The 26,651-nt window shown below is 57.1% G+C and overlaps 3 protein-coding genes and 1 non-coding gene across 11 annotated transcripts; 1 reads left to right on the top strand and 3 right to left on the bottom strand.

Annotated features, from left to right (window-relative positions):
* The first annotated feature begins 2,674 nt into the window (after positions 1 to 2,674).
* On the top strand, positions 2,675 to 3,468 carry GNG14 (G protein subunit gamma 14). Its single transcript, XM_036847584.1, is given in 2 exon segments — positions 2,675 to 3,143; positions 3,146 to 3,468. Coding segments are annotated over 2 exon segments (579 nt in total). The 5' UTR covers positions 2,675 to 2,677; the 3' UTR covers positions 3,259 to 3,468.
* Positions 3,469 to 3,619: 151 nt separating this feature from the next.
* On the bottom strand, positions 3,620 to 9,699 carry FBXW9 (F-box and WD repeat domain containing 9). Of its 2 annotated transcripts, XM_036847578.1 has the most exons (10): positions 8,998 to 9,697; positions 7,701 to 7,840; positions 7,494 to 7,622; positions 6,217 to 6,329; positions 6,040 to 6,131; positions 4,963 to 5,111; positions 4,760 to 4,873; positions 4,540 to 4,629; positions 4,387 to 4,452; positions 3,935 to 4,313 (listed from the first exon to the last, which is right to left on the bottom strand). In XM_036847578.1, the coding sequence occupies exons 1-10, from the start codon at positions 9,404 to 9,406 to the stop codon at positions 4,239 to 4,241; spliced, it is 1,377 nt and encodes a 458-aa protein (XP_036703473.1). In that variant the 5' UTR covers positions 9,407 to 9,697; the 3' UTR covers positions 3,935 to 4,238. The 2 variants fall into 2 exon arrangements, with proteins under 2 accessions (XP_036703474.1, XP_036703473.1); XM_036847579.1 differs by lacking the exon at positions 4,760 to 4,873 and having other exon boundaries at positions 3,620 to 4,313; positions 8,998 to 9,699.
* A 1,714-nt stretch (positions 9,700 to 11,413) lies between these two features.
* TNPO2 (transportin 2) lies at positions 11,414 to 25,076 on the bottom strand. 7 transcript variants are annotated; one of them, XM_036847873.1, is made up of 26 exons: positions 24,931 to 25,063; positions 23,525 to 23,636; positions 22,790 to 22,865; positions 22,558 to 22,707; positions 21,724 to 21,830; positions 21,502 to 21,635; positions 21,327 to 21,408; positions 21,121 to 21,243; positions 20,898 to 21,016; positions 19,907 to 19,967; positions 19,641 to 19,806; positions 19,271 to 19,423; positions 17,749 to 17,974; positions 17,374 to 17,545; positions 16,807 to 16,893; positions 16,621 to 16,728; positions 16,365 to 16,523; positions 15,751 to 15,838; positions 15,467 to 15,565; positions 14,796 to 14,891; positions 14,357 to 14,432; positions 13,965 to 14,064; positions 13,811 to 13,885; positions 13,567 to 13,694; positions 13,313 to 13,483; positions 11,414 to 11,610 (listed from the first exon to the last, which is right to left on the bottom strand). In XM_036847873.1, the coding sequence occupies exons 2-24, from the start codon at positions 23,621 to 23,623 to the stop codon at positions 13,587 to 13,589; spliced, it is 2,664 nt and encodes an 887-aa protein (XP_036703768.1). In that variant the 5' UTR covers positions 23,624 to 23,636; positions 24,931 to 25,063; the 3' UTR covers positions 11,414 to 11,610; positions 13,313 to 13,483; positions 13,567 to 13,586. The 7 variants fall into 7 exon arrangements, with proteins under 7 accessions (XP_036703768.1, XP_036703767.1, XP_036703769.1 ...); XM_036847872.1 differs by having other exon boundaries at positions 14,357 to 14,462; XM_036847874.1 differs by lacking the exon at positions 13,313 to 13,483 and having other exon boundaries at positions 24,931 to 25,076.
* On the bottom strand, positions 17,620 to 17,689 carry LOC118893731. Its single transcript, XR_005019579.1, has one exon. It is a non-coding gene; the product is annotated as a small nucleolar RNA SNORD41 (small nucleolar RNA).
* Positions 25,077 to 26,651: the final 1,575 nt, after the last annotated feature.

Raw genomic sequence — 26,651 nt, forward strand, 5'->3', positions numbered from 1 at the left:
TGGCTCGCGGGCTCAGTAGTTGTGGCTCGTGGGCTGTAGAGCGCAGGCTCAGTAGTTGTGGTGCACGGGCTTAGTTGCTCTGGGACATGTGGGATCTTCCGGACCAGGGCTCGAACCTGTGTTCCCTGCATTGGCAGGCGGATTCTTAACCACTGCGCCACCAGGGAAGCCCTTCCTTTTTTTTTTTTTTTTTTTTTTTTTTTTTTTTTTTTAAATTGAGATGTAGTTGACATATAACGTTATATTAGTTTCAGGTGTACAACATGATTCAATATTTGTATCCAGGTGTTTTTCTTCATCCCCACAGCTTCCATGCTGGGCACCTTCCCCTTCAGTCCATCCCCCAGCTGTAGCCAGAGAGTTCCTTAAACAAAAATCAGGTATGTCATTCTCTGTTAAAACGGTGTTACCGTGGTTTCCTCCTACGAGTAAAATCCCAGCTCTTCACCGTGGCCTGAGAAGGCACTGACTTGCCTGCCCTCGTGTCCCACCACTTGCCCTCACTCACTTTTCTCCAGCTACACTGACCTCCTGGCTGTTCTAGAACCCACCAAGCTCTTTCCTGACCAAGGGGCGACGCACCTGCTGCTCTGCCTGGAACACCCACTTCCCCAGCTCCTTCTCCTCTGGGCCTCAGTCCAAATGTCACCTCCTCCAAGAGGCCTGCCCTGACCACCTGCTCTCACCTTTACCTTGCTTTTGTTGTCTTTCACAGCACTTAATACATTTTGTTTGCTCTTGTTCATTGTTCCCTGACTAGAACAGCAGCTCCGTGAGGGCAGGATTTTGTCTGGTTTCACGCTGTTCCTTTTACTTTGCACAGTGTGAGGGCACATATTGGGACCTTGGCAAAAATGGACAAACAAACACACACAGTGAGGTCAGGGTGATCCATGAAGAATGAAGGGGGAAGGGGTTGAGAAGAAGTTAATTCAGAGAGGGCAGAAGGTGCCAGACCAGGCAGGGCCCTGTGTGCTATATAGTAAGGAGGGTGGGTTTTACTCTAAGAGGCTGGGAAACAACAGGAGAGTTTTTTAAACGGACTGAGGGACTCTGATTTATTTTTCTCCAATTTTTTAAAATAAATTTATTTTTTTTTTTTTGGCTGCGTTGGGTCTTCGTTGCTGCACACGGGCTTTCTCTAGTTGCGGCGAGTGGGGGCTACTCTTCGTTACAGTGTGTGGGCTTCTCACTGCGGTGGTTTTTCTTGTTGTGGAGCATGGGCTCTAGGCACGCGGGCTTCAGAAGCTGTGGCTCGCGGGCTCTAGAGCACAGGCTCGGTAGTTGTGGCGCATGGGCTTAGTCGCTCCACAGCACATGGGATCTTCCTGGACCAGGGATCAAACCCGTGTCCCCTGCATTGGCAGGCGGGTTCTTAACCACTGCGCCACCAGGGAAGCCCTATTTTTCTCCAATTTTTAAAATTGTGGTAAAATACACATAAAGTTCACCATTGTAACCATTTTTTAAGTGCACTGTTCAGAAGCATTAAGTACATTCACATTGTTGTTCAACCATCACCACCATTCATCTCCAGAACTTACCCATCAAACACTAACTCCCCATTCCCTCTCTCTCCTCAGCCCCCAGCAACCCCCATTCTGCTTTCTGTCGCTATGGATTTGACTACTCTAGGGACCTCACATAAGTGGAATCATACATTATCTGTCATTTTGTGACTGGCTTATTTCACTTAGCATAATGTCCTCAAGGTTCATCCGTGTTGTAGTGTGATTTATTGAACAGATCCCACTGGCTGACTTGAGGAGAACGGGGTCGGGGCTGTGCAGGGCAGGGGAGACCAGGCAACTGCACTGGTCCAGGCACACTGAGCTGGGGGCGCCAGGACCCGGATGCTACCAACAGGGTGGAGAGAAGTGACCAGTTTGACAACTTGGAAGTTGATCTGTGAATAGCACAGGGAACCCTATTCAGTACTCTGTAATGACCTATATGGGAATAGAATCTTAGAAAGAGTGGATATATGTGTATGTATAACTGACTCACTTTGCTGTACAGCAGAAACTAACACAACATTGTAAATCAACTATAGCCAATTAAAAAAAATTAATTAAAACAAAAGAAAGTGGATCTGATGGCTCTTGAGGAAGGATGAAATGTGTGAATACTGGAAGAAAGGAATGAAGGAGTTAAAGATTTGAGCCAGAGAAGTTGGATGGATGGTGGTGAATTTGGGGGCTGGAGGTTTCGGGGGAAGATGATCCAGAGTCCAGCTTTGGCCAAGTTAGGTAGGAGACAACCGAGAGATGGGTGTGATGGACCGAGGAGGGAGGAGGTTCCTCAGGTGGGTCTGAGGTCAGGGGAGGGGCTGCAATGAGGCAGGGGAAGCCATCAGCATGAGTGAGTGGATTGAGTCATCTGTGGATGAGAACCCTGGGCCATGAGTGTAGCTGGAGAGAGGAGAGACGGGGCTGCACCTGAAGCAGGTTACACTTTGCACCTCCACCCATTGGAGTAGGGCCGGAGCCTGCCAAAGAAGGACCGTAGGGGCCAGTTAGCGGCAGGGGATCAAACAGGTCAGTGAGAGCCCAGGGCCCCTACACTCCCCCAGCCAAGGTGACACGGGACACCAGGGCAGCCACTGGGCCTCTTGGAGCAGGGACCCCCCCAGCCCCAGCCTCAGCAGCTGCTGCTGCCGCTGGTGACATTTCGCTCCATGAGTGTCCTGGCTTCAAAGTCTCTGCAGGGGTTGGGGAGGGAGGGGAAGGGGTTGGAGAGGCCAGGGTGGTGGGGGCGGGAGCCAGAGCGGGGCTGCAGGAGGAGGACTGAGCAGCCAGGAGCCAGCCGGAGTCCTCAGCTGAGGTATGTGGTCCTGACAGGGGTTGGGGAGCAGCCACTCCCATCCCTCAGTCCCCAGGGGACACAGGAGGATGTGTGGGAGCTCAGGGTTTGGGGTTCAGCCTGCTGCCTGTGGCTCTGCTCACGACTCCCCCAGATGCCCGGCAAGGTGACCACTGGCAGCGACATCGGGCAGGCCCACTGAGCCGTGGAGCAGCTGCAGATGGAGGTGGGCGTCGACCGTGTGAAGGTGAGGCCAGGGCAAGGCGGGTGCATCTGAGCAAGGGGGCAGGTGGACAGCCCAGCCCAGGTCTGGCTAACCGGGCTGGCCTGCAGGTATCCAAGGCGGCCACTGACCTGCTGCAGTTCACGGAGCAGGCCAAGAGTGACCCCTTCCTTGTGGGCATCCCAGCTGCCACCAACCCCTTCAAGGAGAAGAAGCCCTGCACCATCCTATGACCCTGTAGCCCAGACCACCCAGGGGGCCTCAATAAACATGAAGTGAATGCTCCTCAGGGCATGGCATGGCCAGGTTGCGATGGGGGGCAAAGGGGGACTTTGGGCTTGCAGGGACCCGTGTGGTGTGCAACTGGCCCAGCCTCCCTCCCCGCCCACTCCAGGGTCACGGCCACAGGGGCCCACACACACCCTGGACCCTGGACAGAGGAGCACGCCCCTCCCTCACCCCTACCTGCTGCCCGCCCTCCAGCCTATGGGGTAGCATTAGCAGATCCCCTGTCCCACTGCACAAACACACCCGGGATTAGAGTCGCAATCTACATGCCAGCGCGTGCCACACGCATACACGCCCACATGGCGCACACACACACACAGGTGCCATCATACAGGTGCCACGTTCTCAAATGTCTCCCTCTTCCACACAGACATACACAGACAGGAATACTATAACAACACACACAGCCAGACCGGCCTCCCCGGGGACACTCAGACGCACGTGATCCCTGAAGTGCACTCGGGCGGGCACAGGTGCACACCCACACACACACACAGCAGTGGCTGTCGCTGAGGCTTTCATACACCAACTCACAGACACACACACATCCCTGGCATCCCAGCCCCAAGCAGCCTCGGGCGGAGCCCTCAGGTGACACCAAGCTCACGGTCCAGGCCGGAGCACCAGTACATCAGGTTTATTTCTCCTTTGCTCTCCAGGGAGAGCAGGCATCCAAATCATAACACAAACAAGGGCCCGAGGGTGGGGAGCAGCCCCCTGGGTTGGCCGAAACACAAACCTCACCTCCCCTGGCATGGGGCCCAGCCCAGGGACCTCCCCCACCGGACCGTGGCCAGGACCCCTTGTGCCCTACGCCTGTGGGGCGGGGCAGAGGCAGCAGCACCAGCGTGGGGGAAGGTCCCCCCGAGAACGGAGGCTCCAGCCCAGCCTGCCAGCCGGCAGATCCACGTCCACATCTGCCTGCTCAGGCCTGCAGCCTCCAGACCTCCAGCGAGAGGCCCCCAGAGGCGGCCACCACCAGGTTGCCCTCAGCGCAGATCTGCAAGGGTGGGGACATGAGGAGTCAGGGGTCCTCTGAGCAGCCAGGCAGGGTGCATGGGACAGGGCCTTACCCCATTCAGCACGTTGTGGTGGCTTCGAGTGCAGATGGTCCTTGGTGGGTCTGTGGGCACGTGCACCTGGTGAGGGGCAATGGGCAAAGGTCACGAGGTGTGCTCCTGGCAAGTGAGGGCGGGTAGAGAGGGGGGACTGTCGCAGGGCCTCACCCGGATGGTCTTGTCGGTGGACGTGGTGTACAAGGCCCCCAGGGAGTGCTTGATCCCTGTGATCTGAGACCTGTGGCCCACATCAAAGGACTGCGGAAGGGAGGGACAGGTGACACTCAGGCGTGGCTCTCCCAAGGCCAGTCCCCCACTGCCACCCAGGGGTTAAGAGGTAGGGAGGCAGCCCAGGGCGGGTCGGGCGGGGGCAAGGGCCTTGGCAGACCCGGACGAGCTGGAAGCAGCCATCCCGGTTGGCGAAGACATGCAGCAGGCCCTGGTTATCGCCGGCCCAGAGCTGAGGCTCCTGGTAGGACATGCAGAGCAGGTAGGAGTCCAGCTGTGGGAGGGACATGGGACGGAGCAGCTCAGGCCAGTCTGGGCACCGCCGCAGCCCTGGTCCCTCCAGCCCCCCTGGGGAGCGCCCACCTGCAGCCGCTGCAGGACGCTGTTGGCTCTGCGGTCAAACACCACCAGCGTGTGGTCCTCGCTGCCTGAGATGATGTGCCGGTCGTCCGCCAGCAGCGCCAGCACCGCGCTTGAGTGCAGCCGCCGGCTCTTCAGCAGGGCCGGGCCAACTTCATGGGCGACGGGCCAGGGAGGAGGGGGGACATCAGAGCCCCTTGGAGGCCCCCTGGCCCACCCCAGGACCCTGGGTCTCCATCCTTCCTGGCAAAATACTACTCTGTCTGCTCCCCCAACCCCCATCCCACAGGTGACCCTGTTGTTCCTCTGCCACCCCAGCTGGATCCGGGCCTCACAGGACCACCAGACCCCCCCCAACCCATCTCCATCCCCTCTCCTTCCTCCAGTCCCATCTGCTCTCAGTACAGAATGGACCTCAGCAAGTCCCAGCATAAAATGCTTCCCTCCTCCTGCAGGTTGGCCTGAGACTTGCCCCCACCCCATCCCGGCTCTGGCTCTGCCTGGAAAAGTTACACTGGGTCCTTCAATTAAAATAAGAATGAATAAAAAAATAAATAAATAAGAATGAATAAATAAATAAACAATGGAAAAGGCTTATGTGCCGGGCCGAGTTCATTCTAGGCATTTTAATGTAAACATTTAATCTACCGAAGTTCTTATTGTCATCTCCTCCCATTAGCCCTACGCGGCTGGAGTTATTATTATCTGGATTTGACAAATGGGGAAACCGAGGTTCAAACCTGACTGGGGTCACACAGCTAGGAGGTGGGGGAGCCAGAATTCTCAAGGACTGTCCTGCCTCCTATGGGACTCAGGCTCAGAGGCCCCTCCTCTGGGAGCCCTCCAGTACTTGACCCCACCCCATGTGGAGGCGGGGCTTCCTCTGCCCCCAATACCCACGCCCACCTGTCACCTTTGTGGCCCCCAGCACAACACAGGCCACTCTGAGTGGTCAGCCTCTCGTTACGTGACTGTCACCCCAGTTAGACTGTGAGGCCCAAGTGTCTCCTTCCCCAGGATGACCCTGGAGACACCAGGCAGCCCTGCTCTCCCACCTAGGCTTCAGGGTCCCCAGCCCACCTCTGGGGTCGTAGACGGTCACCTTCTTGTCATAGGTGCCAGTCACCAGGATATCAGGCCGGTAGGACAGGCACAGCACAGCTGCCTTGGCCCTGGGGACACACAGACCACAGGGCTGGGGCTGTGGCCAGACAGACCCCTGCCCACCCAGGCCCCCCTGCCCAGAACCCCTCACACTTTATCTCGCCAAACTGCTGCCCATCAGCTGCCATGTCCCAGAGCTTCACCGTGCTGTCCCAGGAACCAGAGCACACTCGGTGGTCCAGCGCCGCCAGTGACCACACCCAGCCCTGTGGGACCAGACCCGTGTGATCTTCCCCATTTCACAGAACCCAGAGCGAGTCAGCACTGAGTAGAGATTAGAGCCTAGGTCTGTGGGTCTGCCCTCAGAGCCCAGGACATGTGCACCCCAACCTAATAATATTCCTAAATCGAGTTCTGCAGAGCCTCAGCAGCAGCGGTGGTTTGAGGCCACATGACAGTGTGATTAAGAATGGGGCCTCCATGGGAATTTCCTGGCAGTCCAGTGGTTAGGACTCCGAGCTCTCACTGCCAAAGGCCCAGGTTCGATCCCTGGTCAGGGAACTAAGTTCCCGCAAGCTGCGCGGCACACACAAAAATGGGACCTCCAGGGAGTTCCCTGGTGGCCTAGTGTTTAGGATTCTGGGTTTTCGCTGTTGTGGCCCGGGTTCAATCCCTGGTCGGGGAACTAAGATCCCGCAAGCTGCTTGGTATGGGGAAAAAGAAAAAAGAATGGGGCCTCCACTCCATGACCTGGGTGAATGAAGTACCGTCCCTCAGTTTCTTCATTGGGAAAATGGGCATAAAAAAAAGTCCCTGTGTCAGGAGCTAAAATTCACAGAACGCAGCTCCCCACTGACTCATTCCTCACCAAACCCTCTGAGGAGAGTACTATGATGTGTCCCGTTCTACAGATAATGAAACTGGTGCACAGAGAGGTTGAGTCCCTCACCCAAGGTCACACAGCCAGGAAATAGCAGAGTGGGGATTTGAACCCAACAGCCTGGCTCCGAGACCAAGCTCTTGGCCACCAGCCTAGACCACCTCAATGGCTGGTGGAGGTGCCCCTCCATGACCACCTCTCATGAGATGACAGTCATGCTCAGAGCTGTCTGATCCCCAAGGGTGGCCTCATAACTGCCCTACCTGGGGCCACTCAAGGTATACCTGACATCTCCTAAGCACCTACTGTATATGAGCCTGAGCAACGCTCTTAATGCATATTCATTTCATTCGTCCTCATCCTAATTGACCTCTGGACAGAAGCAGAAACTAAGGCCCAGAGAAGTCATACATCTCACTCAAAGTCACACTAACAATAGCAGAGCAAGATTTAAACCTGTGAGGTCTGGTGCCAAAACCCGTGCCCTTAGCCACGGTACCCTACCCAGGCCGCACGCCTCCTACCTCTGCCTGGCCTCCTACTCCCTCACCTTGTGAGTGCTGTTCTTCTGGGTGCCCAGGGCCTTGACCAGAACCCGGCTGGGCTCCACCCCCAGCTGTTGCAGGTCCCACAGGTTGACATTGCGATCTCGGGAGCCTGACAGGCAGAGTGTCCCACCCTGGGAGAGGAGTGAGGTGATGTTGTTGGGGTCACCCTGGCCCACCACTGCCTGGCCCTCCACCGACTCCCGTCTCACCTGGAGCAGCAGCACTGAGTCAATGGAAGCAAAGTGCCCATCAGCCAGGCAGAAGTACTCAGCCCTGCGCCCATCCTCTGCCCAGCGCGACAGGTGCTGCTCCAGCTCAATGCAGGCTGTTGGCCAGTCAAAGTCCTCCTCTGTGGGGCGCAAGAGCAGGGTCCCCAGTGGGCAGGAACCCTGCCACCACCCACACCAGCCGTCCAAGCTCACCGTGCTGGCTTCCGGGGAGCACAACCTGAACCAGACTTGGAGAGAACCCACCTGGATCCCTTACCCCACCCAAGGAGGCCGAGGCTCTAGCTTTGGGACCACCAGCCCACGCACCTGCCAAGCAGGTCTAGGATTGCTCCTTACCCAGTTTCCAGAAATTGGGTAACTGGAGCCTCAGGATCACCTTCCCGGGCCTCATCCCCCAACCCAAGTCTGGGGGATAGCAGCCTCAGGACGTTAAGGCCCTGCCTCACCCCTGGCTAAGGTCCAACCTCAGCCCTCCCAACCCTCAGGCTGGGCACAAGAGCTAGGACTTCATAACTAACACTTCCTGCCTCGGCCATCTGAAACAGACCCATGGAAGTGTTTCCCAAACCAGCATCCCAAACCTGGGAGCTTTGTCAAGATGCAGAACCCAAGCCCTTGACCCAACCAAACATCTATGTTTTATCAAGCTGTTCAGTAAAGTCCCATCAATTCAAGATCACCAAGCTGCCTTATCCTCTAGGGACCAAAGACCTTGGGGGCAGGAGAAATTACCACCAGCCTCTGCCTAAGATCCCAGGTTAGAACCTGGACTCGAGGGTCTGTGATTGCTAATATCAGGGATCCCAACCTCTAAACCCTAGCTTAAGTTCAAGGGTTGCAGGCTCTGGACCTGAGTCCTGCCTCACCCTCACCTAGGCGAAGACTCTAGAGGTAAGGGGATTTGGCATCACTAGTTACTGCCTTAGCACCTAGACCCAGAACCTGGGGTTTCTTGGGCTTCCTCTGAGCCCCAAGGAGATTCTGACAGCCTAAGACTTCAAGTCCCTGTGTCAACTCCAAGCCTGAGGATCGTTGGATTCCGAGTTCAGGGACCCCAGCTACCCAAGTAGATTTCCACAGCCTCAGGACCCCAAGTATCTGCCTCATAGTCCACCCAGAGGTCAGGGGCTTTGGTACCACCAGTAAGTACCTCAGCCACCGCTGAGCCAGGACAGCCAGGTAGTCTGCTCCAGTGGCTGTACTTACAGCACCCTGGACCCTCCCCCCGCCCCAAGCTTGACCTGGGCGGGCCACCCTGGCCCCCGGGCGCGCGCACCTTCCACCACTGGGTAGGGCGCGCGTACGCGGCGCTGCGCGCGTAGCCTCCAGGTGACATGGTCACGCACGAGGTCGCGCAGCGCGTGGCACACGCGCGGCAGGACGTGGAGCACGAGGCGCGCGTCCAGGTAGGCGCATATCTCGAGCAGCAGCTCCGGAGGAAGGCTCAGCAGGCCCGGAACCGCCACCGCCGGGCCCTTGGACGCGGCCCGCGGTTCCAGAGCGCCAAGGGACACAGCGGGCGCGGGCAGCGGAGGGGCGTGCGAGGGCGCCAGCCCGAGTTTCGGAGGACTGAGCACGCGGGCCACGTAAGCCTCAGCCTGTGCGTCGGGATCAGGCTCCGGCTCCGGCTCCGAGTCATCGTCCCAGGCGCAGGGATCATCGCGCGGCCCTGGAGGCAGCTCCATGGCGACCGGGTGGGCGCGGCCGGCCCGGCCCTGTCAGCAGCCGGGCCCGCGTCCTGTCTCCTAGGCAGCGCGAGGGTACTTCCGGCGCTGCCTGATGATGTTAGGGCGCCAACCGGAAGCGACCGGCTCGTGTGGAAACTGGCCGCAGGCTGAAAGCCAGCTCACTGGGTCTCGTTCTTCAGCCGCGTTGGCCCCGAGCTGGAAAATGCAGATTCCTGGTTCCTGCGTTTTTTAAACTAGCATCTCTGATGGTGCTGATGCAGAGGGCCGGCGGACTCTGGTTTGAAAAACACTGGGCTTCCCTGGTGGCGCAGTGGTTGAGAATCTGCCTGCCAATGCAGGGGACACGGGTTCGAGCCCTGGTCTGGGAAGATCCCACATGCCGGGGAGCGACTAGGCCCGTGAGCCACAATTACTGAGCCTGCGCGTCTGGAGCCTGTGCTCCGCAACAAGAGAGGCCGCGATAGTGAGAGGCCCGCGCACCGCGATTAAGAGTGGCCCCCACTTGCCGCAACTAGAGAAAGCCCTCGCACAGAAACGAAGACCCAACACAGCCATAAATAAAATAAATAAATAAAATAAAAATAAATAAATAAACAGGAGCTGTTGCTAAAAAAAAAAAAAAAAAATACGGCCCTGTCGAAGGCACTTCTCACAGGTGACACTGACCTTACAAATAGAAGACCCCTTTTTCCTGGTTCGCAGTCTGGGCATGCTAGTGACTCGAACTCCTGTTCTTTTTTTCCAGAGCCAGAAACAAGCAGTTACACTGCAGAGACCTCGGTGAAAGTTAACTCTGAGTTACACAAAATCCTACTGATAAAAACAGCATCTCATTTACCGACAGCCTCTTTTGAGCCAGGCAGTGTTAACGCACAAATTCTAAGCAGCACTAGCTATTCCCTCCCCCTGACTTTTTTTCCTTTTTTTTTTTTTTTTTGATTTAATTTTATTCATTTTTGGCTGTGTTGGGTTTTCATTGCTGCGCACAGGCTTTCTCTAGTTGCGGCCAATGGGGGCTACTCTTCGTTGCAGTGCGCAGGCTTCTCCTTGCAGTGGTTTCTCTTGTTGCAGAGCACAGGCTCTAGGCGCGCAGGTTTTAGTAGTTGCGGCTCACAGGCTCTAGAGCCCAGGCTCAGTAGTTGTGGCACACGGGCTTAGTTGCTTCGCGGCACGTGGGATCTTCCCGGACCAGGGCTCGAATCCGTGTCCCCTGCATTGGCAGGCAGATTCTTATCCACTGCGCCACCAGGGAAGTCCCCGCCTGACTCTTCTGATAACCACGTGGCTCTTTGCTCAAATCACCTTCCCAGAGTACCCTACTGTTAAGACTGTGACCATTTTCCATAACGTTCTTTCTCCTCTCCCCACTGTATTTTTCTCTATGGGACATATCGCTGTTTCACTGATTAGCTTTCCTCTCACTAAAATGCACACACTTGTTAAACGAAAGTTGGTTGTGTGTCAGCATTTTAAAAAATTTTCCCAGGTTGATGCAGGTGATCCTTGGGCTGTACTGAGGTTGCAACAAGATTTTATCCTGAGGCCTGTGCGTCCCCAGATGACAGTTTCTCATTTGCCTTTAACTGTTGCACATATTTACCTATGTCCCATAGGCTTGGCGCTGAGCTGAGCATTCTACAAAAATGTCTAACCTGCCCAGCAATCCAGAGTTGTGAAGTCAAAGATGATAAGAATGCTGCAAGGTCTTGCTCCTTGCCACTCAGTTTAGTCTTTAGTAGATGGGGATCTTGAATCTGGGCTGTAACACTAATGGGTCCCCTTTAGTGAGCTCAGGCTCTAGTGAGCTGTAATTATGTCCCAGAGACTGCATTGCACGTGTTACGTTACCACATTTAATCTTTAACCTTACTTACTTCCCCACCCCCACAATTATTTCCTGACCTGATTCCTGTGCATCCCTATTTCTAAAACTTCCCAGGCCCCCCTCCACGTCTCTTCTCTACTGCCAAAGCCCAGGACACAAGAGGCCAGATGGAGACCAAGGGTTTCACAAGAAACTGATCTTTACTCAACAAAGTTCTACACAAGTGGAATCTCACGCCACCTTGGCGCCAGTCCCCAGCACAGCACGGTAACAAATGGACAGACCCTGGGAGCCCGCAGGAAGAAGAGGATGAGGGGGAAGGAGGGATGTGGGAACGAGAGGGACTGCAGATCGAGGCCAGTCAGGGTCCGCAGCCCTGCGCAGGGGAAAAGGTTGAGAAGCTGAAACTTCGTTGTGCAAAAATCAACCAAAAAATAAATTAAAAAATTAAATAGTTTTCTTAATTAAAAAAAAAAAAAGAAAACGAAAAAAGATAACTAGAACCAGGCTCCCCTTCCCTGAAGGTGGTTGGAGGCCCCCCATCCTGGATGGAGAAGGGGTTACCAATCCCATCAGACAGCCAATCCACACACCCCAAGACCCAGCAGAGGATGCTCCAAAGAACTGGAATTACCAGAAAATTAAATGGTATTTAATTTTTTTTTCTTTTCTTTTTTTTTTACAAATGGCTTCCAGAGACCTGCTGGAGTTTCACAGCGGGGGAACCAGCTGAGTTTATGGAATGTGCACCAAGTGCCCCTTGGAAGAGAGGTGGGGCCTGACCCTGTCTGACAGGAGACACAGGGCTGTGATGAGGGTGTGATCCAGTGCTCGAGAGGGATGCATGGAGCAGGCCCCAGAATGCAGGAATCCAGTCAAACCCCCAAAACCGCAAAAAGAGGCCCCCAGAGAAGTAGAAAGCAGGGAAGAGGAAAACAACATTAAGGGGGCTTCAAGGCTTGGTTTCAGTTTTGAGGCCAACTGGGAAGTAACCACACCCCCTCTCTCTAGGGGAGCCTCTCCCACTGTGACTGCATCCCCAACCAATCCCAGAAGTTTCCCTAGGATCACTACCCCAATCTGGTGGGGTCTTGGGGCCTACTGGGAGCTGTGATGATCAGGAAGTCCCAGGGCCAGAGTGGGGTAAGGGAATACACCACCCTTCCCTTCCTCCAAGCCTTCGGTTTCCCTCTTGCTGGCAAAGCATAAGCCTTTGTTTTCTATCACCATCAATTAAATGCCTCAGCCTTGGCCCTTGTGTTAAAACCCAGGCCTGGAAGAGGGCTCTCGGAAGCAGAGAAACGGACTGCCTTTGAAACAGACTTGCTTAAGGAGAGACACAGGGGTAGATGTCAGCAGCTCTGGCTGCCCCCAACTCTCCTCAGGGGGAAAAGGTTCCAGCCCAGCATCTTCGAAAGTCACTGGAGCACAGGGGAGGGAGAAAAGGGCGACCTCTGGCCAGCCCTGGCCACTTCGGTGGTCCCCACTCTTCTGGCTGGGACGGGACAAGGAGGGAGACACACTGGCTGAGGCTGCCACAGAGCTGGCAAGAAGTGTGCGGAGCAGGTCCAAAGCGTGTGCGTGCTGACTGGGCGGCCCCAAGGTGGCCGTCCTCTTCCCCCCCCGCCCCAGGGTCCCAGCGGAGATCCCCAACCCACCCAGCCCTCCCTAATCACCGCCAATTCCGGCAAAACAGCAGAAGCTTCTTAAACTCTAGATGCAGGTTACACGGAAGGCCTTACGAGTTAACTCAGGGGTTCACTAATTCTACTGTCTCCATGCAGTCGGGGAAATGGTGGGGCGGCTGGCCCAGCCTGGCTGGCTGCAGCGCCCGCACATGCGTGTAGCCACGTGTGTACGTGTGAGTGTACGTGTCTCTACAAGGACCCCCCTCCCCACCTGCTTTTCCCTTGCCTCATCCTAAGCCGGATTTGGTCGGCCGTGTTGATTCTTCCCTCCCACACGTGGCTGGCCCAAGTAGGCTGCCTGAGGTGACCCCAATTAGAGCAAGGGGCCCTTGCTGCCAAGAAGTCCCACCCCCCTCCCATTTATAGGATGAACGTGGAGGCCCCACCCACCTGCCCACCCGCTGACCGGCCTATGGCCGGGCATGGCAGGTAGATGGACGGGGAGGGCGTCTGGATTTGGGTCCCACTCACTCCTCCCTAACCCCCCTCGACCAGGGCACGGCGACTTCTGGACGCAGCGCGCTCCCCAGCAACCCCTCTGACGACGACGCAGACAGAAACCTGTGAGGAGAGGAGGGGGTCAGGGCCTGCGCCCCTTTGGCTCCCACAACAGTGCCAGCCCTCTCTGCACACGGCCTCCTCACCTGGCAGTCGCGGTACTCATCTAGACCCCGTAGAAGGCAGCTAGCCTCTCCTTAAGCAGCGGCGGGAACTGCTCTGAGAACTGCTGCCAGTTTTCCTCCCCAACTTGGTCTTTGAAGCCATGGAGAATCTGCAGCGAGGGAGGGGGTGAGGGGCGCCCCGGAGTGGAGCAAGATGAAGATGAACTGGGTCTCTCCCCACCCTGCCGCCTTCCGAGACTAGATCAGGGCCAAGCGGGAGCCCTACCTTATAAAACATGTCCCGAAGGTCATCCTTCGGGCTCACCCAGGAGGCTACAGCGTCGCAGAAGAAAATAAAGTCCTGAAACGTGACGGATCCCACGTGAGGGGCCGTCCAAGCCCAGCCCCAGCAACTTCCCTCAGAGCCCAGCTGCCCCAACCTGCACGACACCCCCGGGGTTGACGCCTATCATCATGCAGATGCCTCGGAAGGCCGAGTCCTTCTCCTCATTGTCCCTGATGTTCCTGAGGGATGTGCACCTGTGGGGAAGGTAAGCAGTGGGGAATCAGCCAGTGGGCCTGGGGCAGGGTGGACATCTGTGGGGGACGGCGGGGAGCGGCGGGCCAGTGGGTGGTGGGGCGGGGATGGGACATGTATCTGTGAGGCGTGGGGGAAGCAGGAGATCAGGGCTCGGTGGGGCTGGGTCGGGCATCCACGGGTGGGCAGGGTAGGGCTGGGCGGGCACAGGCGAGGGACTGGGTCGGGCCTGTCCCAACCTCCCCCCACTGCCCAGCCCACCGTACGGCAGGCCCCACACAGGTGGGCACACACCAAGGCCGGATGAACTGCTGCAGCATGGGTGCCACCTCCTGTGGGCACACGTAGCCCAGGCGGCCGATGGTGATGGCTGGAATGGCAGAGGGACTCGTCAGGCGACCTGCAACCCCGAGCGGCCCCGGTACGTGGCAGGGCCTCTAGCACGAGACACCAGCCCCGCCCCACGGGCCCCAAGAGAACAGCTCCTACTAGCTCCCTGGGCCCCCAAGCTTGGCCCGGTCAGGGTCTCCTCCCCACCCCACTTGGGTCTCTCCCAGGTCTCCCCCAAGGCCAACATCTTTCTTAGGCCTCCTCCCATAGTCCCATTCCAGGCCCTTCCAGTCACCCTCCCTGGTTCTTTCCCAAGGCCTCTTGTCAGCTACCCTCCCAGCCAGGATACCCCACCTCCAGGAGGTGGGCAAGGGGGTGGCAAGGGCCCAGGCCTGGGGCCCACCTGTGTTTTCCAGCAGCGTCTTGGGCGTGTTGGGCCGGTTAATGATCTCCACCAGGTTGTTGAGGACCATCTGCACGTAGGGCTGCATCTCTGCCCCTGGGGGACAGGCCAGTCAGAGCCCCACACAGCCCACGCCACCCACACTGACCCTAGTTGTATCCAGACACTGGCCAACCAGTGAGGGAGCAAGCAACCTTCTCCGGCTATCTGCTGCCTAGGGTCCATGGCCAACCAGAGACAGACCCACACCCTCCCAACACCAGAAGCTTCCCTGGCGTCACTGCTGGACACCAGGGTGAGACCACACTACCGAGCCTCCCTGTGGGGTTAGGCAGAGAGCAGAGAAGCAGTCACAGTCTCCCAACCAATCCCAGGGGGCCTTTCAGCCAATTGCTTGGAGGGGAGGGAGGTGACAAGTAGTCCAATAAGTACAGGCCTCCTGTCCTGTGCCTCTTTGGAGAAGCCAATTACAAATGGCCTTTCAGCCGTTTGTCCCCATCTCGGATGAAAATGCTCAGAGGTGTCCCCTTGTCCCTGGCCAACTGGAGCCTTCCTCAAGGAGCACCAGGCCCCTCTAGAGGGAACCTGTCAGTCAGAGCCAGACTCCTGCCCCCAGGCTGGGAACAAGCCAATGGGGAGGGACAGGGCCTGCCCAGCTGTGGGGCACTTACCCATTTGCATGCAGATCTCGCCAATGGCCCAGGTGGCATTGTTGCAGACAGAGATGAACTCGGGGTTCAGGTTGGTGCCCAGGATGGGCATGAACTCAGCTGGTAGGGAGAAAGAAGGGTGCTGAGCAGGAGGGCCAGCCAGGGTAAGCTTCGGAAACTTGCGGGGCAGGCCCCATCAGACAGTACGAATACACCCCAGTTCGGTCACAGTCCTCCCAGGTCATCTCTCCATCACTTGAGGCCAGGGCTGGGGTCATGGGGTAAGGACGAAATGGGGGTCGTACCGATACAGGGCTTGACATGGATGAAGCAGGCTTTCGTGAGGTCTCCCAGGAGGGCGAAGGAGCTCTGCCGGACCTCAGGCATCGAGTCCTGGGGGTTGGAGCAGGGTCAGCGTGGCCGGGCTCCCCTTCCCCCAACCAGCCGGGATCCCAGCTAACCCCTCAGAGCAGGGCAGCTAAGGGAACAGTTCCTGGAGCATGACCTGACCCTGCCACTTCCCAGTGCCAAGGCTGCAGGCCCCATCCGTACATTTGGGACTCAGGGGGCATGTGAACGAGAATGCCCAGCTCAGGGTACCACTACAGAAGAGAGCACTTGGAACTGCTGCCCATTCTCAGTACGCTGGGGGGTAGGGGCGCGGTATCGGAGGGGCTTGTGCTTTCACATTTCCTATTTTCTACTTTTTAATTTCCTACATTGTTGGGTTTTTCAATGAGATTTTCCATGTCTTATTTGAATCACTTTTAAAAATAATTACAAGCTTTTTTTTTTTAATAGGTCCTTTCTCCCTGATGTCCTCAGGGCATACCAAGGCCCTGAGTCCACCCAAGGCAGCCCACAAAGGCTGCTGGGTGTCACCATTGTCCACTTAGAGGCCTGCGAGGGGCCCACCCACCTGCATGCACTGAAAGAGCAGTGTCATGATGTTGCTGCGGGCTACCAGCTGCTCCACGTGCCCGCCCAGGCCCTCAGCCAGGCCGCTGAGCAGGTCCAGCGCCACGATCATGAAGTCCTTGTCAGGGGCCTCGTACTGCTCAGGGTGCTGGGTGTACATCTGGGCACAGAAGGGGGCAGGCAGGTGAGGGGAGTGGGCCCAGGCTGGGGCAGTAGCAGAGGAGCGGGTGGTGGGGTGGTGGTGGAGGGATGCTCACCATGGCCTGGGCCAGCGTCTTCTGCACCAGGGTAACGCAGCGCTGGTAGACGGGCTCGCAGTAGGGCAGGAAGCCACTCTGCAGGGCGGTGGCCACTGATGACAGGCACTGGCGGGGAGGAGGGCAGGAGAGGTGAGCTCAGGTGGGTGGGACGGGGCCTCGGGAGAGGGCCTGGAGCTCACCCACCTCCAGCAGAGGGAAGAGGTCCTTGTCTTCATCCTTGAGCTCGTTCCACTTCTGGATCAGCGGAGGCATCAGCTTCTGGATGTATTCCTGGAAGGGGAGCAGGAAGTTGGGGCTCTCTGGGTATGGGTGGTGGCCTGGGAACCAGCAGGGCTCCCTGTGACTCAGAGGTGCCCGTCATCTGAGCAATGAGGTCTAGGCTCCTCGCTTTGGTTCATGGGGCCTTGCGAGGCCTCGCCATCCAGCCAGACCTCCAGGCCCTTCTAGTTCACTCCCTTCTCACCCATCCCGAGCCCCACCCCCGCCCCCCTCCTGCCCCTCGGAGCCTGAGTCAGCGCTTCCTGCTTCCCGCAGGCTCCTGAGCTCCCCCGGCACAGCACTTACCACGCTGTCTCATAACTGTCTGTCTCCCCCACTAGACTGGGAGCAGGGCGAGGGCTGGGGCCGGGTCTGTCTGTCTGCTTGTCGAGGTCATGGCCACGTCCCTGGCGTGCGACACGGGTCGCCGCCAGGTCACCGGATGCCAAGGGGCACAGGGATCGGGAGGAGGGAGCCACTGTGGGGTCTCACCGGCTGGTTGAGGTGGTGGCCCACAGAGTCGGCCAGGGTGCCGATGGCATCGTAGAGGATGAGCAGGTTCTTGTGCTGGTACTTGCCGAAGGCAAAAACGAGGGTGTCCAGGATGTAGCTGAGGTAAGGCACCAGCTCCGTGCAGGCCTCCTCCTCCAGGGTGGCGAAGGCACTGGAAGGGGGGAGGGGTTTAGCAGGCAGCCGCAGGCGGGGCTGGGCTCTGAGTGGGGTCAGGGAGGGTGCGCTCGGGATCAGCCAGTACGAATACGTGAGAAATCAGCACAATGTCAGGGGTCATGAGTATCATCACTTCCCAGAGAGCAGCCAGTGGGGCCGGGTGAGGTGAGGGCTGTGGGGGCAGGGGTCGAGGGTCACCTGCAGGCCGCCTCCTGTACCCTCTTGTTGCCATCCAGGATGCGCTTGAGCAGCTCCGTCATCAGAGGCTTGAGGTGCATGTCAGGGGGCTGGCTGACCACCCAGTGGGCATAGCGGCTCAGGGTCCAGCAGGCGATGGAGCGGACCAGGGCCTTCTTGTCCGATAAGCACTGGATGAGGTGCGGGATCAGCTCTGGCAGGTAGGGCACCATGCCCTGCATGCAGCCTGCAAGGAGCCGGCACAGAGGCAAGGCTGAGCCCAACTGGGCCGGGCCACATCCACCCTCCTGGGGAGAGGATCAGCCGCACCTGACAGATGGGGAAACTGAGGCTTGGAGGTTAAGTAACTGGCTCAGAGTCACAGAGCCAGTGAAAGGCAGGGTGGGGATGGGAAACGGCATCAGAGCAAGACTTTCCATCAGCTCCACCCCATTGCAGGGCTTGTGATGTTTTTATCTGGTCACTAGTTCACTCATAGATGGCCAGGTTGCACACTGACTTGGGCTTTATGGGCAGTAACAACCCAGATGGACAGAAAGGACCTTTCCTTTGAAACCTTTCTTGGATGTTTGTGATTTTTTTCTACTTTACATCTTCTCTTTTTAAAAACCCTTAACCATGTCTCTCTTTTCATTACAGAACACAGATAATAAATAGCACACCCTCCGATAACCCCAAGCCCTGAGATCTATTTTTACCACTTTAGGGTCAGTTCCTTGAGATCTTTTCCCATTATATATGCAGAACACTTCACATAGTCTATTAACATACATATGTGCATTGTGTAACATGTTATGTGTCCTGTTAACGTAAGACACATTACTTATTATATGAGGAAACATTTCCTTAGACAACTCTGAAAAGCTCTCCAGGGTGAGGGCTCCTGCTGCCCTCTCTGCTTGTTCTAGCAGGCCTGGATGCTGAGGGGGTCGTGTGTGATGCCTGTAACAGTTCTGCAAAGCCCTCTGGTAGTTCACGCTGTACACCCCATCCATCGGGACAAGGGGAACCTGGAAACCGTGTCAATACAGCACAAGCACACCGTGTGAAATTTAAGGAAATACCGCTGCACACTTCTGATTCTGGCAGGCCAGCCTCACAGCCAGAGCAGGTTTGAGGCCCAGCTTCACTCTGGGTGACGAGGGAAGTGCCGTTAATTCTCTCTGCACCTTAGTTCCCCCATCTAAGAAACCCACCTCCTCAGGGGGTAGTGAGCCCGCAGGACAGGGCTGCCTGCTGTGGGGCAAGCACTGCGGAAGTGCCTTTCTTATTATTGTTGCTGTAAGTATGCTTACGGCCTGTCCATGAGAATTAAGGAGAGGGCTTGCTTTCGGGGGTCCCTTTCAGGCCCACGGGCTGAAGGGAACATTCAAATCCCAGAGCTGTTTGGAGTGGGGTGAGCAGGCCTCTGGAGAGAACCTGGGGATGGCGTCACCCCGCACAAGCCTGCCTGGGCCAGCCCCAGTCTCACACCAGTGTGAGGATCAGAGGTCAGGCGCAGCCAGGCTGGCAGGTCACTTACCCTCAGCAATGGCGCCCAGGACCAGGATGCCCGACTCCTTGACCACCCACTCGGGGTGGAAGAGGAGGCCCTTGAGCAGGGGGAGTAGGTGGGGCAGCAGTTCCTCCCGGAAGACGTTAGCCAGGACGTCCAGTGCAGCCGCCGAGCACTTCCCTGGGGTGGGAGGGGAAATGGGGGGGGGAGGGGCGGCAGGCTCAGGGAGGCACATCAGGCAGGCCACCAGCCCTCCTCTCTGTACCCCCCGGGATCAGAGACCATGATTAGAATCTTCATGATTTGCTCCGTATAGGCTTCTGATTACCTCCTGAGAGGGGAGCCCAGGGCTTGCTGCCCCTACTTGCCCCTTCTCACCCCAGGCCAGGCCACTTACTCAGATTCCAGTCGGACAAAGCATCATCGTCATCATCATCCTCTGCATCCTCAGAGCCATCAGGCCGCTCAGCCTCATGGGGCAGCGTCACCGTGCGTGACTTATGGAAACGTGGCTTGATATCCTGCTCGCTGTCGGGGACGGCCTCATCCTCCTCCACATCCCCCTGTGGAGCCAGGCAGATGGCTAAGCACCACAGAGGCCCCCATCCCCAGTGCCCCAGCCTTCATCCACCTGCCTGTGCCTGGTGGTCAGCCCTAACTAACCTTGAGCAGGATGATGTCGATTTCTGAGTACTTCATCCCGTTTACCAGGATAGGGATCAACCTGTTGGAAGACAGGCTGTTAATCAGGATGCAGGGGCCCCAGAGGGGGCTTACAGCCTGGGGAAGAGGGAAGCAGAGGTGAGGGGAGGAGGTCAGGGAGCCAAGGAGCAGACTGTACACGCTGCTCCTGCTTCTCCTACACCCATTCATTTCCCTTAGCGGGTACTATCTCAGCCGAGTCTCAGCCACTGTGACTGGGTCAGAGCTCACACTACTCCTAGCTCCACAGGAAGGCTCTGGACCCAGACCCCTGGCCACTCAGTGAATTCCCGACCCCTGAATACACTGAGAAGCCTGGAATAGTGCCTGACCCCTAGCACACCATAAAGCAGGGACATGTGGCCCTGTCACCAGGCACTTCCCTAGGATGCGGCCTGGTTAGGGGACCAAACAGGCAGAGCAGCCTGCCCCCTCAGCTGGAGCCTATGCACCTCGGGATCGGAGATTTTGGTTACAGCCCTCACTGACTCGGGGATAGAAAAGTGATCCAAGTTGGTCAAGGAGGATCAGCCCTAAGACTTTTGCGGAGATACTGGTTGAGAGAGCATTTCTTTACTCTGAGGCTCCTGAGCTGGAAGGCTGCAGAAGGCCACAGTACTACGACGAGGGAAGGCTGTGCCTGAAAACAAAGTCAACATAGAGGAAGTAGATCTGAGACCAGACAGACGCCTTTCACATCCTTTGAGCACCTGGATCCAGCTATGCCCAAAGCCTCTGTTGACTCTTCACTTTTTTCCACCTATAACAACCTAATTTTTAAGTCATTAAAGCTACATACTTATCGTTTGCAAAATAAACGTGCACAGGAATAAAAGTACACCGAGATACAAGATGTGGACTGAGGCTAGCACAGGAGCTGACCAGAAGGAGAGGCATAGGCATGGCAAGGGGTGGAGGCTGGGGTGGGACAGAGGGCAGAAGCAGCACTCACTGGACCAGGTGGGAGGCCAGGACTTCCTTGCAGATGGGCTGCTCGGCCAGTGTCAGCCAGAACTCGCAGGCCTCAAGGGCCACGTTCTCATCGTGGTCCTGGGTCCTCTGCAGCATGTACTGGGGTGGGATGGGAGAAAGGCTAAGGCCTGGCCCGGCTAGGGGTGGCTCCCCACCTGCCTCCCACCCCTGAGCGCACACGCGGGCTGGCCCTGCAGGCGCACCTGGATAATGCTGTGCATGTGGGGGATGAGCCTGTCGATGCGCACTTCCAGCAGCATCACCAGTGCACGGCACACGTTCTTCCGCACCTCAGGGTCATCATCCACAGCCAGGGCGAACAGATGCTGCAGGGAAGCCGGGATCAGCTGCGGCTGGGCCCTTGGCCCTCGGCCCTCCCCCTGCTCCCCTCCCCAGCCCAGTGGCCCACCTCGATGAAGGTGTCGATGTTGTCCATCAGTGCCTGGGCCCGGTCCATGATAAACTGATTCACACAGGCGATGGCATGGGACCTGGCAGGGGGCAGGCAGCACATGGGTCACCCCTGACCCCACCCGTCCCAACTGCTCCAGGCCCCCTGCAGACCCCTGGGGAGCCGCACCCACCGGATCTTGGGGCTGCAGTGCTTGAAGAACTGTAGGAACTTGGGAATCATGATGTTGAGGGGCCTGTTGAGGGCATCGCTGTCCAGAAGTTCGGATGAGTCTTCGCAGATCTTCTGCAGGGCTCCGAAGGCTCCCTGAGTGGAGGGGAGCAGGCACATGGGTGTGGGTCCCGGTCTGGCCCCAGCTCCCGCTTAGGCAGGCAGGCCATGGCTCGTCCCCTACCTCACAAGTGTTGTAATCCTCCGAGTTGAGTAGGTTGCACAGCTGGGGCAGCAGCTCGGGCCACATCTGCAGCTCGCCCTTGGAAGCGATGGTGGTGATGAGAATGCCTGGGGCGGCCAGGAAAGGACGCTGCCTCAGGCTGGGTGCGGGCCTGCCTGGCGCCCCAGCCCTCCTTGCTGCTCACTCACTCCAGCACACACACTTTCTGTGCACTACCCCCCTGTAACCCTACACACTCTTTGAGATCCTCTGAGTCTTACTGTGAGCCAGCCCTGTTTCAGGCCCTGGGATGCAGCACAGAACTAAACACAAAATCCCTGCCCTTAGGACCTGACTATCTAGTGAGGGAGGCTGTGAGGTAAAGATAAATCAGCAAAAGACCTGGGCAGCTAGATGCCAAGAGATAAGGGAGGAAATAAAGCAGAGAAGATGGTTAGCAAGTGCTGAGAATGAGGGTAGCAATTTTTAATTGGGTGGCTAGAGAAGGCCTTACTAGATGACTCCTTGATATCTGAGCAAAGACCTGAGGAGGTGAGGGAGAAGCCACCTAGGTTCTGTTCTCAGAAGTGAGAACAGCTGTTTCAGGAGGGAATGGTTCAGAGCATGGACCTGACCTAGTCACTTCTGAGCTCTGCTACTTGCCAGGCAAATCCCTTAACATCTATGTGCCTCAGTTTTCTCATCTGTAAAATGGCAGTGATAACAGTACTACACTACCATCCACGGTGCTGGAACATTCAGTGAATCAATATCCTTAACACACTGAGAAGTTTCTTGGCCAAGAGTGACAGCTCAGGGCATCGTCACAGGCTGACTCCCGCTGCACCCTCTTACCTATGGTGGCCCGGATGAGCGAGGAGGCATCACCGATGTTGTTGAGACATTCCTGTTTGATGAAGTCGGCCACAGGTGGTGGAAAGCTCTGGTAGTGTGCCTTCACGTTGTTCTTGAGGATAAGGCCACTGAGAGAGCGAGTTGGCTCATCTGGGGGAAGAGGGCTGAGGCTTAGGGAACCACAAGGGAGAAAGTGGGGTCAGGCTTGTGTGGAGAGGCACCAAGGGCATACCTTCCGACTTGAGTCTGGTCAGGACGAATATCAGGTAGTTGTTGAAGTCGGGAAACTGGTTCAGTTGTTTGAGTTTCTGCTAGGTTGTTAAGGGTCTTGGGAGACAGAGGTCTTCCCCAGGCAGAGCCCCCTTACTGCCATATAGCTGATACTACTTCTGACTATGGGGACCAGGCAACCAGCTCCTGGAACCCCATCTGTCAACCCCCATGCCCAGAATAACACAGCATTTCAGGCACATGAGATTCACACAGCGGGTGGGGGAGCATGCCTAAGCTTCCCACCACTCCTGAAGATCTGGCCAGAGCAGGAGAGGGTTAGCAAACTCAGCTCTCTAGGAAGTTAGCAGCTCCACTCACTAGCAATCCAATGTTACATGCTCTTTTTTAAAACAAAAAAGAAGGGAACTCACACTTTTAAGTGAAACTTACTAATGGTTTAAATAATTTAAAAGTTTAACTTATAGCATTTTAAATGACCAATTGAAAAAAGGAAATTTTACCCATGAAACTCAACTAAAGCCAAGCGCCAGCTAAAAGTGTCCCCTTCTCCTGCCGGGCCACATTTCCTCTGGGAATGGGACCCAAGAATCCTAATCCTTAATTCTCTGCCAAGGCCTGCTCCTGCCACAGCAGAAAGAGTCTAAGAATTAGGGAGTAGACCCCTTCCTCTCTGGCCTTCAGGAGCTGCAGATGTCTGCCCCGTCCCCCCAGACCCGGAAGGAAGGAAGGATACATCCTGCACGATGCGCTGCGTGGCTGTGTTGGGCGACTGCGAGTCTTTGAGCAGCTGCAAGACCTGCTGCAGGCCCTGCTCGTCTGGCTGCCAGTCCATGGCGCAAGGTGAACTGCGTGGGTAGGGGCCAGGATCAGCGCTGGATCCCAGGGGCTCCGTGTGAGTCCCAGGCTGAGCCCCCGCAGAGGTGGTGGCGGCAGTAGCAGGGCGGGAGCGTCCTCGGCGGACAGGGGGAGGCCGCCGATCCACGCCCGCCCAAGTGCGGGGTCCCCGCCAGCTGCGCCATCCACGGCCGCGCAGTTGCGGGCTCGGGAGCGCGGGCGGGGGTATGTGGAAGCGGGCCATGCGAGGTGGCGACGGGACCCGGTGGATCCTCATCCCACCCAACACTGGGCCTTCATCCCACCGCGGCCCATGCCGCCGCCCTCGGCTGCGGACCCTAAGGCTTCCACTTCCCTCGAAGCCGCTAGGCGAGGGCCCAGCCACCTCCCCATCCAGGGGCCCTGCCCCAGAACACGATAGCGCCCCAGCCCCCGTGGTCTCTCCCGTGCCGGCACGCAGTCCAGCGATTCCCCCTAATCAGACCCAAAGCACTCTCCAGACAGGTCCCTGATGCCTCTCCGCAGGAGAGTCAACCAAGTCCACCTATCCGGCGACAGAAGGCCCCTGGACGGGTCCCTGTCGCTTCCTCAGTCAGGTCTGGCAAAGCCTCCCCCCACAGCGCTCCAACCCCCCGCCCCAGTCAGCAGCATGAACTCCCGCTGACAGGTCACTGCTGCTTCCCCCAATCAAGTTCGACCAAGCCTCCCACCACCTCGAACCGAAAACCCTCTTCGTCCGGTTCCTGCGGCTCCCCACAATTAGACCTGGCCGAACACCCCCCGGGGCATTTCCTCCAACTGATCCCAGCTACGCCTCGCAGTCAGACCCAGAAAAGCCCTCTAGGCCGAAGTCTGAAGCCCTTTCCCTATCAGGGTCCAACAAGCAACCCCCCAACTTTTCAGTGCGGCCTCCCCCAGTCAGACCCAACCATGCCCCATCGAAACAGCCCCCTACACACACCCGATCCTCGCGACGTCCCCCAATCTGTCCCTAAGCAGTCCCCATACGATTCCCCCAATCAGAGCCCCTCCAGCCCGACCCCAGCCGCCCCACTGGCCCGATTCTCGCGGCACCGGGACCTGGCCCGGTTCCGAGGTCCCACCCCCTAAGCCCGGCTCGGTTCCCCCCTCCCCCGCCCCGGCCCATTCTCGCTGCCTCCTCAATCGGGCCCAACCGGGTTCTCGGCCTTTCTCGGTCAGGCGCGGCCCCGACGCCCGGGCCGCGCGCCGCGCAGGCCTGAAGCCCTGCGGGGGTCGACGCAAGCCGGGGCCCAGCCGGTTAGGGTCCGAGTGAGGCTCACTTACCCGGCCTCGGGCAGCAGCAGCGGGGCCTTAAGCCGCGGCTTCTCCTGAGACTCGCGAGGAAGGAGGGAGCCAAAGAGAGGGAAAAAAAAAAAAAAAAGGAAAAAAAAAAACGCGGCCGTATATGAACCGCAGCGGCTTCCGTACGCCGTTCAAACTGGCCTAGAAGAGCCAATCAGGAGAAGCAGCCGTCACACGTGGCCTGGCACCGGGAGACCTAGGCCCCGCGGAGGCCGGGTCACGTGACCGAAGAGATGAATGCTCTCTAGGCCTCTCTGGCCGGCCGGTCCTCCCACCATCTCGTTTTCTCAGCCTGTCTCACGCTGGCCTGACAGGAGCTCTTTTCTGGAACTAGGAGTTTGGTGGCGCGTGGGACTTTTTGGTGTATGGTGGACCCGGAAACCCTTCAGGCAGAGCCACCTGCGCCTTTGTCACCCCCCTCCTCTCAGAATTGAGCTGTGCCTTCCTCCCTCCATCCAGACGGTACTTGGGAGGAGTACATGTGCGTGCAGAGAAAGAGTGGAGGGGACTGAGCCTGGGATGGACATTATACCCGAGACAAAGGAGGGAAAGCCAAACAAAGGGAGTGCCTGAGACGGGCTGGGTTCCTGAAGAAGCCTCTGCCATATTTTGCGTTATTTATTTTTCAGTACTGTTTGACAATTTTTAAAAGGATATGGGAAAAAAAAACCCACGAGGATATAAAATTTTAAACGAAATGACCTAATAAAATAAACGCTAGAGCAAAAGGCCTATCTCCTTTCGATCCCTGAGGCTGAATGAAGTGAAACAGTTAAGGAAATTTAGGTAAGGGAAGGAAGATGAAAAAAGACATTCCGTGATTCTTGCGCCGTCTGAGGACAAAGTAGGGCACCCCTTTTCTTTCCCTTAAGAGTAAAGTGGAGTAGGGAGGAGCATGAGCGTCCCCGTTCCCCCCTCCCCACGTCTCCGCCCTCCTGACAAAGTTGGGCGACCTTCTGCCCCTCGGAGCTTTAGTTTCCCCATTTGTCGAATGGGTATAAGAATAGTTTGCTGGGTTAGAGATAATCCAAGTTAAGCATTACAAGACCTGCAGTAAATTGTTCAAAAACGTGGCTTTTACTCCGAGGCTCAAGGCCGTCCTTTTACTGTATTTGGCCCCTCCCTAAACCAATATTTACTGAATTTACTGAATCAACTAGGGCTCTAATCCCAAAGAACAACCCAGCCCTGCCCTGAGGGACGTTTTGGCCTCGGGAGAGGCACAGGTCAATTCTTGCCCCAGCCTGGAGGAGGGGGACAGTTTTCTCAGTCCACTTGCCATTGGCAAAGTCAGTCCTGGCTCCGTTCATTCATGAAAAACAGGTACCTAAGGCCTCTCTTGCCGAATACTGGGGCCGCCAGGGTTTTGGGAAGGGTCAGCTGGCGCCAAACTCCACTTCAGGAGTTGGGATCCCTAAAGTAGCAGACCGGATTCCCACCTCAGCCGGCTCCGCTAGACAGGAAACCGGTTTGAGAGACACGTGCGGAAGGCCGCCGCCTTCGCATGCGCAATGGTCTTCCCTCACGCATCATGAGGGCCTAGAACTACAAGTCCCATCTTGCCGTGCGCCCGCGTCGCCGCGCTCACGGTCTCTGGCTGAGACTCGAATCTGAGGGGTTGGAGAGCCCCCCAGAGTTGGGCGTTGAGCAGAAGGAAGAATGAGGCTGAGGGGCTGGGACGGGATCTGGAGGTTTCGGGAGAG

This window comes from Balaenoptera musculus, chromosome 3 (genome assembly GCF_009873245.2).
Source record: "Balaenoptera musculus isolate JJ_BM4_2016_0621 chromosome 3, mBalMus1.pri.v3, whole genome shotgun sequence".
In the NCBI taxonomy this organism is placed as follows: domain Eukaryota; kingdom Metazoa; phylum Chordata; class Mammalia; order Artiodactyla; family Balaenopteridae; genus Balaenoptera; species Balaenoptera musculus.